Here is a 16,956-nt window from a genome sequence, read left to right as displayed (position 1 = left end):
CCTGGAAAATCCCATGGACAGAGGAGCCTGGTAGCAGCTGCAGCAGCTGCAGCCCATGGGGTCGTGAAGAGTCAAAAAGGACTGAGGGACTTCACTTTCACTTTTCACTTTCATGCATTTGAGAAAGAAATGGCAACCCACTCCAGTATTCTTGCCTGGAGAATCCCAGGGACGGGGGAGCCTGGTGGGCTGCTGTCCATGGGGTCGCACAGAGTGGAACACGACTGAAGCGACTTAGCAGCAGCAGCAGCAGCAGCAGCAGCATGTAACTATTCAAAGGGATTTCTCTGGCAGCTCAGTGGTAGAGAATCCACTTGCCAATGCAAGAGATATGGGTTTGATCCCTGGGTTGGAAAAATCCCCTGGAGAAGGCTATAGCAAGCCACTCCAGTACTTTTGCCTGGGAAATCCCATGGACAGAGGAGCCTGGCAGGCTACAGTCCGTGGGGTTGCAAAAGAGTCAGACACGACTTAGTGAGTAAACAACAACGACTTTTCAAAACTGGCTGGGAGTAGATTTATAATACATGTAGCTTGAAGTTGGCCTGGAAGTTTGATAGTCACAGGCAATGAGGATTATGCTGTTGATCTCTCTTTAAAAATTCCTTCTTATCCATGCTTAGTAAGTCTTCTCATCATAGCTGGAGCCACGGGACCGCTTGATGCAAATTTAATTCTGTTGGTCTCTAAAACATATCCTGACCTTAAATAGAGGGATATGAGAAATCTAGCCTTAACCCGGGCCCCCACACCTACCAGCCCTGCAACTAACTACAGGGCAACTAATTACAGCCTTGTAACTACAACTTCAAAACTACTGCTTTTGCCCAGACTCTGTAGAGTGAAGTCCAAGCAATGATAAGAAAATTCTCTTAGGATATGGATAATAATTGTTTTAATCTACTTTTTATTTCACTCAGGAATTGAAACCTGGCTTCTCAATCTCAGGTTTCTGTACAAGGCTCTTGATTTTGTGACTGCATTTTAGATTATGTATCTGGTTCTGGATGGCATGGCATTAGCTTTATCTTTTAGCATAGGTCCATTACTTTTTGTCTGTGTCTTACCTATTACATATTTTACTTTGCGTGACAAGATGGCATCTCTTCACTTCACTGAGTTAAGTCTGCTCTCTCTTAGCACATTCCTCACTCCAGAAGACAAGACTGAAAATAGATTCTAAACCCTTCTATTGTGTGCAGCTTGTTGAAGCAGGTTGGAGGTGCCTTGAAGGACGTGCAAACTAGGACCCGATGCATGCTCAAGCTGGATTAGAAAAGGCGGAGGAGCCAGAGAGCAAGCTGCCAGCAGCTGCTCGGTCGTCGAAGAAGCAAGAGAGCTCCAGAAAAGCATCTGCTGCTGCTTTATTGACTATGCCAAAGTGTTTGACTGTGTGGATCACAACAAACTGTGGGAAATTCTGAAAGAGATGGGAATACCAGACCACCTGACCTGCCTCTTGAGAAATCTGTATGCAGGTCAGGAAGCAACAGTTAGAAATGGACATGGAACAACAGACTGGTTCCAAATAGGAAAAGGAGTACGTCAAGGCTGTATATTGTCACCCTGCTTATTTAACTTATATGCAGAGTACATCATGAGAAACGCTGGACTGGAAGAAGCACAAGCTGGAATCAAGATTGCTGGGAGAAATATCAATAACCTCAGATATGCAGATGACACCACCCTTATGGCAGAGAGTGAACAAGAACTAAAAAGCCTGTTGATGAAAGTGAAAGAGGAGAGTGAAAAAGTTGGCTTAAAGCTCAACATTCAGGAAACTAAGATCATGGCATCTGGTCCCATCATTTCATGGCATATAGATGGGGAAACAGTGGAAACGGTGGCTGACTTTATTTTTTTGGGCTCCAAAATCACTGCAGGTGGTGACTGCAACCATGAAATAAAAAGATGCTTACTCCTTGGAAGAGAAGTTATGACCAACCTAGATAGCATATTCAAAAGCAGAGATATTACTTTGCCAACACAGTTCTGTTTAGTCAAAGCTATGGTCTTCCCAGTAGTCATGTATGGATGTGAGAGTTGGACTATAAAGACAGCTGAGTGGTGAAGAAGTGATGCTTTTGAACTGTGGTGTTGGAGAAGACTCTTGAGAGTTCCTTGGACTGCAAGGAGATCCAACTAGTCCATCCTAAAGGAGATTAGTCCTGAGTGTTCATTGGAAGGACTGATGCTGAAGCTGAAACTCCAATACTTTGGCCACCTGATGTGGAGAACCAACTCATTCAAAAGACTCTGATTCTGAGAAAGATTGAAGGTGGGAGGTGAAGGAGATGACAGAGGATGAGATGGTTGGATGGCATCACTGACTCAATGGACATGAATTTGAGTTAACTCCGGGAGTTGGTGATGGACAGTGAGGCCTGGCGTGCTGTGGTTCATGGGGTCACAAAGAGTCAGACATGATTGAGAGACTGAACTGAACTGATAAGGCACAACAGTCTTGGTAGATGAAATTATAGGAAGCTAGATGAAGCAATAGGAAGTTAAATCATTCTCCTTGTCCTTCCCATAGCATTTTTTTTTGTGTTTATATTATATCGCATTATATATTTAAACCTAGTTTGATTTACGGTTGTTTACTTAGATGTCTCCCACAATAGACTGTAAGCTCCTCTCTGACAGGGTCTATTTCACTTATTTCTGTATTTACCCAGCATACACAGTGTTCTCCAAGTGGCAAACACAGAGTAAATGACTGAAGAAAAAAGAAACACAAAATTAGACTTTATGACGGGGGAGCCTGGTAGGCTGCAGTCCATGGGGTTGCTAAGAGTCGGACACGGCTGAGCGACTTCACTTTCACTTTTCACTTTCATGCATTGGAGAAGGAAATGGCAACCCACTCCAGTGTTCTTGCCTGGAGAATCCCAGGGATGGGGGAGCCTGGTGGGCTGCCGTCTGTGGGGTCGCACAGAGTCAGACACGACTGAAGCGACTTAGCAGCAGCAGCAGCAGCAAGATACTTATTAATAGGATCTGTGTTCTCATTTCTTGATCCCCCACAGGTGAGTGTAGTGCTTTCAACATATGAAAATACTTTGTAAACATTTTAAATAAGAAGGAATAAGAGCTCTAATCCAAGTGTCTGGGTAAATAATTTACTATTCGATATTTTTCCTGCATAGAAATCAGAAACCATACCAAATCAACTATTTGTGCTTAATTTTCATAGGCAATGTTTTATTCCTTTTTTTATTGCCAGAATAACTCTATTTCCATTCAAGTCAAGTGCATTAAATATGCATTATATGCTCTAATGTTTTGAGTTCTTCAGGGGACACAAAGGTGAGTAATAAAACGAATCACTGCCTTCTTGCTTTTTCTCTCTCGTTCTTTTTGGGAAGTGATAGTCTAAGAGATAGATAACGTGTACAGGAACTATGAAACAAGACCAAAAATAAGTGCTCATGCAATTTTTTTGAGGGATTCCGTACCAGGGAAGATATGTATCCAGCTGTGGCAACTTAGGAGGCTTTCTAGATGAGTGATATTTGAAGTCAGCTTGAAAGTATGGGCAGGATTTTAATGGTAGATGGAGTGATAAGCCATTGGAAAAGGGAAGGACGTGAGCAGAAGCAGGGAAACAAAATGTCCGGAGACTGTCACGTGGGTTTACCAGGCTAGACCGTAATGTGCAAATAGTAAGCATGTGGGAGGTAAGCCGTACTAGCTAAGGTGGAGGTGTAGGAGGGGGTGGCTAGGTAACATAATGTGAACTTTAGGGGATTTGTAGTTTGGAAGACGATGGGGACCACATACAGTAACTGTAGCAGGTTACTATAATCACATGGGGGATCTTTGAGAAAGATAATGAATCAACTCAGGTCCATAAAATGAGAATATTAGGGTGACTTAGAAAATAAATGAAAGCTCCTCAGATGGTTACTATTTTCCAGATTTGGGAGTCACTTTTGAATATAGATTCCTGGCTAGGGAATTCTATTATTTCACTCATGGAAAGTCTGTTAAGTGCTTATTACATAACAGATACTAGGCTAATTACTGAAAATACAGAAAGGAAGTCAACAGATACTGTCATTGATCTCACGGTTTGTGGTCTGGCCAGGTTAACCAACACAAGATGAATAATTGCACACATTACAACTGTATGAAGTACTGTCAAGAAGTTTAGGGTGCCGCGAGAGCATGTAATGAGTTGGCCTGATAACTCTGGTTTGGGGAGAAATCACCTTCAGGAAGAGGAACTTTAGTCAATTTCAGGGCTTAGGTCAGGGAAAAGTTTGAAATCTGTTTTGGTAATTTAGGGTAAAACAATAAAGACCTGTGCTACCTGTGGGCTTCCCAGGTGGTGCTAGTGGTAAGAACCTGCCTGCCAGTGCAGGAGACTAGAGAGACATAGGTTCGATCCCTGGGTCGGGAAGATCCCCTGGAGAAGGAAATGGCAACACGCTCCAGTATTCTCGCCTGGGAAATCGCATGGACAGAGGAGCGTGGCAGGCTACAGCCGTTGGGGCTGCAAAGAGTCGTGGACATGACTGAGCACACACACAGGCAATCCAGAGCTGAAATAGTAAAGGAGGGGATGGCTGTGCTTCATTTTCTGTCTGCTGAGCCTGTGAAACCAAGGGGAAAATATTACAAGAAAAGAACCAGGAGGTAAGGCAAAAAAATAAAAAAATAAAAATAAAAGCATGAGCAATAGGCAAGTGAGCCAAATTCCTGATGGGACTATAGCTTACACAGGTCTTTAAAGAGACTTGATACCATTGTCTGAGTGCCTAAATTTTGACTTGGGACTTTGCTCTCTGGAATTAAATCCTTTTTTTAGCACAACAGAAAACTACATGTCTACTAGAGTTAGGAATTGAGAGTTTACAGATCATTCTTGCACAATGCAGATTTACAAAAATACAAAAAAGGAATATATTCCTTTTCCAATTTTAGAAAGGAAAAAATGTGGCTAAACAATCTCTTAGTTTTGAGATTCTTCTCCAAATACTTCTTTTCTCTTTAGGTTTCATTGAGTCTTAGCCCTCTAAGAAAGTGATAAGTGTTACCAAGGAGATTCCTTTTCCTTTACTTGTTTTTCAAGTTGCAGAACTTTCTGGGCTCCAAATTTTTGTGGGACCAGAAAGGCCACTGTTTTATCTATGTTCCGTCTGAGAGCTTAGATTTCCCTTTGGATTAGTTTTCTGGGGATCATAACTTGTTGTTTTTTTCTTTGGACCTAGCTTAATGATTAGCTCTTACACTTACAAAATAAAAATAATTTCTTTACCTGCTATTCTATTCATATGGTGAGTGACAGGAAATTGCTGTGTTTGATGCCCAAGTGACATGGTAAGTTTCTGACATTGCATATCTTAGGGAACATTCGAGATTCCCGAGTCAGAGATGTCTTTCTACAATAAGGCCAGTTTGAACTTTACCTGCAAGTCTAAAGTTTTCTTTTCTTTGTTCCTAACCTTTGGAGCAATGGTAACCCATTTTGGGCTTTCCATTTGGCTCCCAATGATGCTCTAAACCACATTTGCTCCTGGAGCCTATGTGTTCTTGGAAGCCCCTGAATTTAATGAGACCCTCCCCCTGCCCAGTGCCCAGCCAGACTTTACAGGAACAAGGCTGAGCTCCATCTAAGCTGGGTCAGTTGGAGTCCTTTTCCTAGGAATCTGCAACTGGGACTAGAAAAATGCAGGGAATTTAGCTTTGTCTGAGAGCATTTTGCTTTTAATGACAGTGTTGGCCTAAAACAAATAGAATTCAAGTTATTTGTTCAGAGAAAAACGAATGGTTATTTGCGATCAGCAGAGAAGTACATTTCAGGGCCTGCAACCATAGTGAGCCAAGTGCAAGTCCCCACACAGCAAAGGAAGGGGAATTCTTTTATAAAAAGGAGAAGACAGTTGGGAGGGCTACGGTAAACAAAAAGTTCATGGTTTTCATAGGCTGAGATTTTCCCGAGAAAGAAGAGGAGTCGGTCTTCTTTCTTGTTGGGCTCTCCCTTCTGGTCTCCTCACTCTATTTGACAAGGTTTCTATTGACTCATTTTTTACATTTCCCCATTTGATCAAGAGCTTTCTCTGAAAGAGCAGCGTTGATCAAGCGGTAGGACTCCTCGTGTCAGTAACCTTCTGTCCCTCAATAATAGAAAGAAGACTTCCTGGGTGTAGTGTCTCATGTTGAAGGGAAAGTGCACAGACTGGAACTTATTGAGGTCACATTTGAGTAAGAAGGAAGGGTAAGAGGGAAAACTCTCAAGCATGTTTTATCTAAAAATCCACATGCTATCATGATCAAAGGTCAGCATCTAACTAGGGATCACCTAAAGCATTATGTCATAATCGAAGGGCTGGGGACACACTGCTCACAGGCCTGGTCTGGATGCCTCTGGAAAGCCATGTCACCAGATGTCACCCACTCCAGTTCTGGATAATGTTTACTTTCAGGCCCCAGACCATGTGCTGCTCCAGCCGGGGTCCAGTGCCTTCTCTAGGTGTGTGCCTTGAATCCAGGCATCTATTCCGTGGAGTCTGATAGCGCAAGGACTGGATAGCAGTACCTGATAGGAAGCTTGACTGGTAAGACTGAAGAGAGTTTTAGAGGTGTCTTTTCCAATAGGCAAAAATCTACAAATTGCATGGTCTATGTCTCCTGAGAGCATCCTATGAAAAGATTGCTCTACCAAAACACAGTTATTTTTAACAGAAGCATTCAGGCCTTTGCAACCACTGAAATCGCTCTCTTTTTATGGGTTGTGGGTCAAAGACCTACCGCAGGACAGCAGTACACCGGGCATTCTGTGACTACCTCAAAGTTCAAAAATTTACGGACTCTCAAAGGTGTGGATCCAGGACTTATTAAAGACAAATCACAGTTGTTTTGGCTGAGGAATTTGGAAGGCCTCTACAAATGTTGCCAGTTGTGTTTTAGTAATGTCATTAGTGTATTAGACTAGAGTATTAAGCGTGGTAAGCACAGGAAGAGCTGTAAAACTGTCCAAACAGCGCATATTTGTCAAAGTATCTGACCAGTAAAATGGTCCTTTGATCCCTATGATGTTCCAGAGGGTTTCCCCAGGTAGGGATCGTCTCCTCCAAAAGGACTTTAGCCACATAAAGGGCTGTCTTTAAGGGAAGGCTTCAGACCCGTGTAAAAACACATAGACCATGACTCAAATATATCCATTAGACAGAGGACAACGTATGAAATCCACTTGCCAAACCCCTGTATGAAATCCACTTGCCAAGCCCCCAGTTGTTCTTTAAGCAGTTTAAAATGTTTGGGAACAGCACACACAGGCCTCCCTGGGTTTTACTTCGGACAAGTGGAACCAGTGTGTGCTCTAAGCTTCAGTCGTGGCTGCCTTTGTGACCCCACCAGGCTCTTCCGTCCATGGAAGTCTCCAGGCAAGAATACTGGAGCGGGCTGCCTTGCCCTCCTGCAGGGGCTCTTCTTGACCCAAGGCTCAAACCTGTGTCTCTTAAATCTCCCGCATTGGCAGGTGTGCTCTTTACCACCAGTGCCACCTGGGAACTAGTGAGGCAGGCACTTTTTGTGGCTTTGTTAATGTTTTCCCGCTGATATTGATGCATGCAGGCTATCACTTTGTAGTAGAACAATGATTTAATGCATGCACAGTGGTGAGGAGTGAGAATTTTAGGGTCTCCTGCAGGACTATGTTGTTATTTGGTCTAAAACAAAGCCTTCTCTTTTTATAAAACCAGCAATTGTTGAATTTTCAATTTTTCCCCCCAAGACCAATTGTTGACCTTCTCTATTCAGTTTTTCTGGTTACTTGGGGAAATATCTCTTTGGAACATCACCGAGGTTTGACTGCTGTTGGTCACTCTAAGGGTGTCATTCCTTGCAGAAACATCAGGAAGGTGATATCCTTTAGCTTCAAGAGTCAAGTTGAGAATGTCCCTAAATCTTAATACCTAAAAGCAGCAGGTAAAAGTATTGGGTCTAAGAATTCCTGACTATGGGTGCTAATTAAAATTTTATTTTTATTGGCATTAGGGAGCTATGCTGTTCCCACATTTCAAAGTCATGAGATACTCCAAAAGTATATCCACTATTAGTATAAATGCTGGCAGTTTTGTTGTTGGCTAAAGTACAAGCCCGTGTAAGAGTGTATAATTCAGCCTGTTGGGCAGAAGTAATTATAAGTGAAAGAGCTGCCTCAACAACATCAAAAGGAGTTGCAATAGCATGCCTGGCACAATAGTCACCATTGTCATCTTTTAAATAGGAACCACCAGTGAACCATGAAAAGCTAGCATTACTCAGAGGAATTTCCTGCAGATCAACACTAAGAGTCAGGAGGGGACCTGTCAGTGCTAAGCAATTGTGAAGGACTTCATCAGTGACTGAAGGGGAAAGAGTAGGAGAATTAAGGTCATCACAAGGTATGAGATTTATGTTAGGAAGAGTTAACAAAAGAACTTTGTAGAAGGTGAGGGAGCTGACTAACAAACGTTGAGTATAATTGAGAATTTGGGACAGCTTCTACAGCGTGAGACATACAAATGATTAAAGGGGATCTCACAACGATTTTCTTGGCGGCCTTAATAAAAAGGGCAGAGGCTATAATGGCGATAAGGCAAGAGGACAGTCGTATCTCAGAAGCTCCATTTGCTGGCTAAAATACTATGTAGGTCAATGGTGGTTCCCTCATTTTTGGGGTGAGTATCCAAGGGCATTCCCTTCCTCTTCATACACAAAAAGTAAAAAGGAATCTGATATTTGGGATGCCCAATGCTAGGTGGCTTCATCAAACTCCTCTTTAAAGGATTAAAAATTACCTGGTTTTTCCCATTAGACTGGGTCACTGTTGCTACTGTTTAGTAAAACATGCAGAAATCTGAATATGAGAGAGAAATTTAGAATACAATTTTGGCAACAACCAGCTAGCCCAAGAAAACCTTGCAGTTGCCACTTTGTTTTGGGTTTTGTGGAACTCGGGACCCTATGAGGTCTGTCTGGATTTGGGAGCAGAACTTGTTCTCATATCAGACGCCACAAATACTGAACCTGGGTTGGCAGTGTTTCTTTGGTGACTTTATGTTCCTTTCGGGCTCAAGGCTTTAGCGAATGGATGTGGTCTTCCTCCATGAAGAGGTTTGAAATGGAGAACAAAAAAGCAAATTATCTATATATCGCCATAAAGTAGAACCCCTAGGGGACTTTATATCCTACAGATCAGCCTTCAGGTCAGTAAGAAATGAGGGTTCTCAGGCCAGGTGAATTGTTTTTCTTCCAAGAGAAAGCAAAAAAAAAAAAAAGTGTTGGCAAGCTTCATGAACTAGAATATCAAAGAATGCACTGCTTAAATCAATTACAGTAAAAATTTTATTTCCAATGGGAAAGGATGTCAGTAGCAGAATGGGGCTTAGGGACCACAGGGTATCAAGGAATGGAAATGCGATTTGCTGCTCAGAGATTCTAGACAAACTCCCACCCTTGACCCTCAGGTCTTCTCAGTGATGAAATGGGAGCATTACACGGACTGGTACAAGGAATAACATGATCCTGTGCCTTGTAATCTTCTGTTATGGACTTGACGCCTTGAAGAACTCCTTTACTCATAGATTAATTCTGGGGAGAGGTTTGGAGGGATGTATTCGACTCTTGAATGGAGGTGAGCTGTGAATGTTGCTTCAGTCTGGGGAATGTAAAAAATTAAAGGTTTAACTTCTGGATCCTCAGAAGGCTTAATTTTAAACGGGATAGGCTCTGATAAGTTTAGAGAAAAAGGGAGTAGGGAGAGTTTCACAGAGAAGGGTAAGTTTGATGAGAGAATTAGTACAGGGAAACGATGTACAGAAGAGGTGTCGGCAGCAGATGGCAAGGAGGAAGACGATGCTAGCTGCTAGACTGGCGCCTGAGCTCGAGGACCAGAGGGAGAGACGGTGGCACCGCCAGCGAGCCCGAGACGCGGCGGTCACAGAGGGGGGCCGGCGGGAGGCGGTGGGAGCCATTCTATCACTCTCTAACAGCGTGTTCGCCTCGGTCACCCTTAGAATCTCATTTTGCAGAGAGGCAAATTTAGGCTCCCGACAATGTTTGGACAGCTCCAAATACCAATCAAAATAAACATCCTGTTCAGTTCTGGAAATTTTAACACTATTGTTGTCCAATTTAGCTTTAAGGAATGCAAGCCTGGGGGTTTCCAAAGTTCCCCGTTGTGGCCATTGCTATTCTAAATTGTCTTTGGTCGGATAGGTCCACTTAGCTAGAAACGCACACACGAAAGGGCATCAGTTTTTAAACATAAAACCCACTGGACTTTCTGTGGGAGGGGGTGCACCTTCAAAACTGCAATTCCATTTCTCAGAGTTTTTTTTTTTTTTTCTTCAAGGAAAATAGGTATTTTCAAAATCTTCAACAATTCAGATAGCTTAGAGCTCAAACAACTCAATTCAAACAGCTTACGATTCTAACAGCCTGCAGACCTAAAACCAGTCAGTTCTAAGGGAACAACTTGGTTTTCTAGGAGCCAAGCCAAAGGCTTTTCAGCCAGTTTCCATAGAATAGCCCCTATTTCAAAGGAGTGGGCTGATGGCTTAACCAGCACAGTTGCCCTTGAAACAGACTTATATAAAAATCAGACAAAGTGCCGGATGAGTTATCACAAATAGAACAAAGTCTTAACCGGAAAGGATGAAACCTTGAAACAGATTCTGGATAAAGCCTGAAGAACTTCAAATACAGGAATGGTGTAAGCTTGGACTCAGGAGACAGCAAACCTCCAGGCTCCAGGGTCAGCGAGCCAAGCAGTGAGCTCAGTTGGCTCAGTGACGGGGGTCCTACCTGTTTGCTCTTGAGCCCCAATACCTATGGGCATCTTTTCTGAATGTTGACCTAATCCAAAGAGACTGCCAGCTATTTCCCTACGAAAAAAGGAAAACAAAAGTTTATTTAAGATCAGCAAAGAATTGCAACTCGGGGTCTGCAGCCTTGGCGAACCATGTTCAAGTCCCCCCCGCACCCCCACGCATGACAAGGGAAGAAGGCTTTCACAGGGAGGGGAGGGAAGTTAGGCTCCAGGAAACAGAACCCACTGCTCTCCACCGACCGGGTCCTCGTCAGGGAAGGTAGGTCTTTGGCTCCACTTCTTGCTGGGCTCTGCTGTGGTCACAGGACGCGAGAGCACCCTATTCTGGTCTCAGGACTCCATTCTGGTGAGGTTTCTGTTTACTAGCTTTTTGGAATAGACATAGAGGGTTATAGTGTTTGAAATGTTGGAACCAAAGGAATCACTTCAAGCGCAGAGGTGGCATCAGTTAGTCAGGGCCACGTTTGACCTTTTCCACCGTGCTGGAGGCTCAGTGGCAAGAATCCTCCTGCCAAAGCAGGAGATGCAGGTTAGACCCCTGGGTTGGGAAGAGCCCCTGGAGAAGGAAATGGAAACCCACACCAGTGTTCTTGCCTGGGAAGTCCCATGCACAAAGGTGCCTGGTGGGCTGCAGTCCATGGGGTTGCAAAACATTTGGACACGACGTAACAACTAAACAGCACCACCACCAACCGTGCAGTTGGTCCCTGGGCTACAAGCGAATCCCTCTGTCTGTCAGCGCAGGCCCCACTGGGGCTGGTGGGCCCCAGATCCGGCGGGTAGAGGGGGGCTCCAAGAGTTGTGTTTTGAACAGGTTGAGATGTCCTTGTGACAACTACGTGGAGACAGAAAAGCACAGTGAAAGTCACTCAGTCGTGTCCAATTCTTTGCCACCCATGGACTATACAGTCCTTGGAATTTTCCAGGCCGGAATACTGGAATGGGTAACCTTCCCCTTCTCCAGGGGATCTTCCCAACCCAGGGATTGAACCCAGGTCTCCCACATTGTAGGCAGATTCTTTACCAATTGAACTAAAGTGGAGACATCAGACAGGCAACTGGAGGAGAGCATTCGAACCTTGATCTCAAACGAAAATATAAATTTGAGAAATCATAAATGTAAAAAAATTAAAATTTCATACCCTTTGAAACCAGAGTAATAGGTAATGTGTAATAATCACATTACAGCAAGTCTAGAACTGTACAATTTAAATTTCGTTTCCTACATTGAACCTAGGGTTTACTTAATTTTTGGTAAAAAAATTTCCTCTGGAATGCAACTTTTGCATTATTCACGAATGGACAGACTGCTTTTTCCAGCAGTGTATGGCAGCTCTTATTTCTTTATATCACTGACAACTCTGTGTATTATTTAAAAAATATTTACCAATGTTATATCAGAGAACATTGTGTTTTTTTTTTTAAATTTTAGTTTTTTATTTTTTAAATTTTAAAATCTTTAATTCTTACATGCATTCCCAAACATGAACCCCCCTCCCACCTCCCTCCCCATAACAACTTTCTGGGTCATCCCCATGCACCAGCCCCAAGCATGCTGCATCCTGCGTCAGACATAGACTGGCGATTCAATTCACATGATAGTATACATGTTAGAATGTCATTCTCCCAAATCATCCCAGAGAACATTGTTAAAGCTATACTTCTTTGATGATGAAGATTGAACATGTTTTTACATATTTGTCAATTATTTGTCTTCTTTACGGAGTTGCCTATTTTTATCTTCTTGCTAGTTTCTCCAAGGAATTCGATATTTATGTTGGCAAATAATGAAAACCCTTTCTATATCAAAGGCCTTGTTCCTGTGGCTGGCATTTCTATTGAAAACTTTCCTCCAGTTACCACTTTCCTTTTCATTAAATATTTCTTTGTTATTGTTGTTTGACCTACATATTTAGGATATTTCTCAGTGTGTGCCTTTGGTGTTTGAGAAAAAGTTCTTCTCCTACCATATATTTAAATATTTGCTTATTTTTATAGCACATTATTTCATTGAAAAATCTAATCCATCTTGGGTTTATTATGGTGTATGAGTGAGATACACCAAAGTAACTAATTTTCTAGCTAATTTTTTCTGAGTAACTAAACACTGTTCCTGCATGGTATGCTTGTTTTTGCTGGCAGTTTGGGTGATTTAATAACACGATGGAAAATAACACATCCAAATAGCTTGGCTTGTATCTGCTTCTAAAAGGGTATTAAAATATTTGCTGATGGTTTGGGGAAGTTATATTCTCTAGTCTTTGAGGGGAAAGAATAAGGCCACTCAAACGCTATTCCTCTCTGACATAATTGCTATTTCTACCTTCTCATAGTAAGGGGATTAGCCTACATGCCTTTCGGAGAATCCTCTAGTGAGTGCACTTGGGCTCTGAGCATTCTAATGCTTGCAAACATTACCCTTTGTCCATGGGTTTCCTTTTAGGATAAAGATACTAAAGATACTTGTAAAGATTCAAAATGAGGGTATGCACATATCTTTAAGACTCTAGGTTATTCCTATGAATTACTTCTCTGTTAAAAGTGGTATTTGTAAGCAGAAATACGTGAGGCCATTTCTCCTAACTTCTTTCAAGTATGTTACATTTCTATTAAGATCTTTTTTATTTTATACATTTCCCCCTTAGCTTTATAAATGTGTCCATAGAAGCCTAGGAACATAAAATCCACTCTTTTCTTGCAGTAGGTTAAATATCCATATCCGTGTTTCCATTATGTCAAATGGAGCAGTCCTAGAATAAACTCAGCTTTTCATGTTTATCTATGCCTGTCTTTCCCTTTGTCTACCTTGTGAAATTTAAAATCGCCAAATCTAATGAGTAACAGGGGAATCCTAGTACAACCCTAACTAAGTATTTGGTGTTTATAGATAATCATGAAGATAATGTTCAGAATGTATTTCCTTATGCTTTTCTGGTCTTAGATACAAAGAGTGTCAATGACTTACAGAGTGATTTGAACCCATTATTATCTGATCTCTTCCTCAAAAGATTTTTTCCTTCTAAACCTTTTTACTCTCATTGTAATTCTTGGTTAGTCTGGCCACAAATAAATGAACAAATTTAAAGAGGTTTGGATTATCTTTTTTTATTTTATTTTTCATCCCTTTTACAATGGGACCTCATACCAACTCAAAATAATATTTGGAAAACAGAAAAACAGCAAAGGGATAATTCATGAGCTATACTGGAAATACACTGTTCTTCTAAGGACCTGCTATAAAAAATGAGGCACAAAAGCAAAAATAAATGTTAAGAAGTGAGATAAAAAGAGACCTGGAGTCCGTGGTAGCTCAGTTATTTCTTTATAGTTTAGAGCAAGGATCTCGTCCTGGGGTCCAGGATTGACTTTGTTATGAGGAACCAAAGAAGGGCATGAGTCCCTAAATACTCTAGAAATCTACGTCAGATTTCACATACATAGGATTCTTTTCATTTTGTGGCCAGGTGGGGAGACGTTTCATAGCTTTACTCACATATTTATAGGAATCCACGATCACAACGGGGGGAAGAACCAGTAATACAGAACAATCAGAATTACAAGAAAGGACAATTTTCTCCCTTGAGTTCCGTCAGGAGATTAAGTCTTTCAACATTTCCCCCCTTCCCTTCCTTTGCCCTAATTCTCTTTGATGAATTGAATGCTTTCAGAGTTGTTTTGCTGAAGCTTATGGAAATGAGTAACTTAGAAAACAGCTGGAGGTACCTGGACTCATTTTACCTAAAGGGTTTCATTAAAGCTCAGCGTGATGTTTATGAAGAGGGGGGTCCTAAGACAAAAGACACCAGGGAGTAGAAGCACCTTTCCACTTTGAACCTCTTGCTGAGCCCATCAGCTGCCATTGTTATTCTGGATGGTTAGAAGCCCCGGAGATTTGGCATAAAGAAAGTCAGCGGCCAAACATGGCGGAAGAGACAGAGAATCCTTGCGGGACGTTCAAATCCTCCACCTAAGTTGGCAACAAAGGGAGAGGGCGCAACACAGGAACGTGAGTCAAAGGAGCACCCGAGCTGCCTGCTTAGCTGATCCGATGTCTCGTCCACATGCCTCCTCTCAGCAGCTGCTTTTCTCGGCTACTTCACAGAAACGTGGGCCGCTCCCCTAATGCACCTCGCGCGTTCTGCCAAATGTGGGAAATTCTGGCAGAAGCCAAGTAACCGGGAACCACGCTTTCCAACTGGCATTTAGCTAAGGGATAAGGTTTGATGACCATCATATATCTTCAGTCACTTCTTTGCCCTTTCCGTGCTGAGACTTACAGACGTATTTAAATCCTGGAACCCATTTTTAAATTTCTTTAAAAAAAGTGGGTCATCAAGTCAGGTCCTTTTCTTATCCTCGCCATGAGATTTATTTTTAAATTGTTCAATTTATTTTCAGAAAATACGTTCAAGTGTTGTAGGTCCTGAGCGTCTTTTGCAAAGGTATTTCTTAAAATCATACTCTTTCTTTGGCCCTCATGATACCTTTGATAACTTTAGATGAAAATTTTATCGAGCCTGTTCCAGGCCTTCTCAATATCTGGCAAATACATATTAACACACACAGTCAGAGTAGGTTTGCAAAGAAAGTATTTAATTCTTTAGAATGCTTATGGGGGCTGAGATAAATGAAGTGCTCCTTGGCCCTTCCATTTTTAATAAAGATTCACTTAAATTCTGGGCTCCAAATAAAAATTTCCAAAGATGTCTCCTAGGATTTTTAAGTACAAAGATGTCTCCTAGGATCTTTATTGCCCTCAGAGCAATAAAGAATCTGGTTTGTCTGTCTTTTTAACCATGATTGCAGTTGTGAGAAGTTTTGACTGACTCTGTGACATTAGACAAGACTGAGACATGGGAATGGATGTGGGTTTTGATTGCCATTATGATTTCTCAGAGAAGAGAAAGTAAAGAAAGCACAAAACTAAATGCTGGACACAAGATGTGTAGAATTCTGAGTGTAGATATGGCTTCAGAAAGAACCGACTTCAGGTTAAGTACACACCAGACTAAAAGATTATGTGATGTTTCTATATGATTCTAAGTCAAGTGATTCCTTCATTATTTTTAAAAATAACTCACAGGTGACTTTTCTTCCAAATTTGACATACAGAGTCTTCATATAAGCTAACTAGTTATAATAATGAAACAACCCCATTGGCCTTGCTGTTGGGTGGAGGAATAACCAGAAGTGTCAGTTCTTAAATGAGATGCATCGTTTTCATAACAGAGCACACAGATGGTAGCAATGTTGGGCCATTTATTTGACCATAATATAAAATCCAGTTGTCATTTTAGCTGCATATTTGTCTTCAAGTGTAAGCAAATGAATTCTTAACATTTCATCTCAAGCTGCTCTTAGGTCATTATATTTGAGTAATAGACCTGATATCGCATCAGAATAATGTTGCAAATGAAAGCGTTTAAGATTCTTGAATGTAAATGGAGTAGCACCTAATGCCATTTAAACGTATAGTATGTAATAGACAAGAAGAAAGGGATAAAATGATTTTTGGTCCAATTAAACTGAATAAAATGGGAAGGGATGAAGTCATGAAGAAATCAAGTATGCCTTAATTGCAATGATAAGAAAGTCAATGCAATAGATTGAATTTAAGCACAAGTTTAGTGAACTTACAGATTACTGTTTGAGTTCAACATAAAGAAGAAAAAGATTTTGCGTTCTGCAGAGTAAATTCGCAAGCAGGCTATCATACTAGTATTGAAATAAACATATTTCTTAAAGCTAGTTTTGTTGGATTATGTCAGAAGCAGAGCTGTGCTTCTTGAGGGAAGATGAGCTTCCTCTAGGGCCCATCAGAATGAAGCTTTCACTGTCCTGCCCTTCAGAGGCTGGGGTGGTCGGTAGTTCTGCTTGATGCAGACTTCTTTATCGCCTTCAGCATTTGCTAGCAGACTGCGGAACTGCGCCAGCTTGGGGGAAGGATAACATGTTTAGAGAAGCAATAGCTCTTGATGTCACACAGAACACTTTTTTTTTTTTCTAATATGATTGATGCACTTTTATGTAGAAAATCAGGTTGAAGACTGCAATGGTTTCACTGATGGAAAGGGAGGAAGCCAACAGTTCTTGCACATGTCTTTGCACCAAGTATTTGGCTTCAATTATCAATG

At 41.6% G+C, this 16,956-nt stretch overlaps 1 protein-coding gene and 1 long non-coding RNA gene across 3 annotated transcripts in view; one reads left to right on the top strand and one right to left on the bottom strand.

Moving 5' to 3' along the window:
- Positions 1-16,956, top strand: part of LOC114116406 (uncharacterized) — a 46,204-nt gene that overhangs the window by 758 nt on the left and 28,490 nt on the right. The window contains exon 2 of one of the 2 annotated variants that reach the window (XR_003590340.3): positions 1,203-3,029. This is a non-coding gene — a long non-coding RNA (uncharacterized LOC114116406). Of the gene's footprint in view, positions 1-1,202; positions 13,908-16,956 lie in introns of those variants that run through there. The other variant, XR_009595014.1, reaches the window with a different exon arrangement.
- The window catches only part of CA1 (carbonic anhydrase I), a 74,998-nt gene continuing 74,107 nt past the window's right edge, over positions 16,066-16,956 (bottom strand). The window contains 1 exon segment of the mRNA NM_001009771.1: positions 16,066-16,755. Coding sequence (NP_001009771.1) covers positions 16,639-16,755 — 117 coding nt within the window. The 3' untranslated portion in view covers positions 16,066-16,638.

The sequence above is a fragment of the Ovis aries genome, chromosome 9, assembly GCF_016772045.2.
Source record: "Ovis aries strain OAR_USU_Benz2616 breed Rambouillet chromosome 9, ARS-UI_Ramb_v3.0, whole genome shotgun sequence".
NCBI classification, from domain to species: Eukaryota; Metazoa; Chordata; class Mammalia; order Artiodactyla; family Bovidae; genus Ovis; species Ovis aries.
Note: the sequence above shows the minus strand (reverse complement) of the source record. Positions and strands in the feature narration are given on the sequence as shown.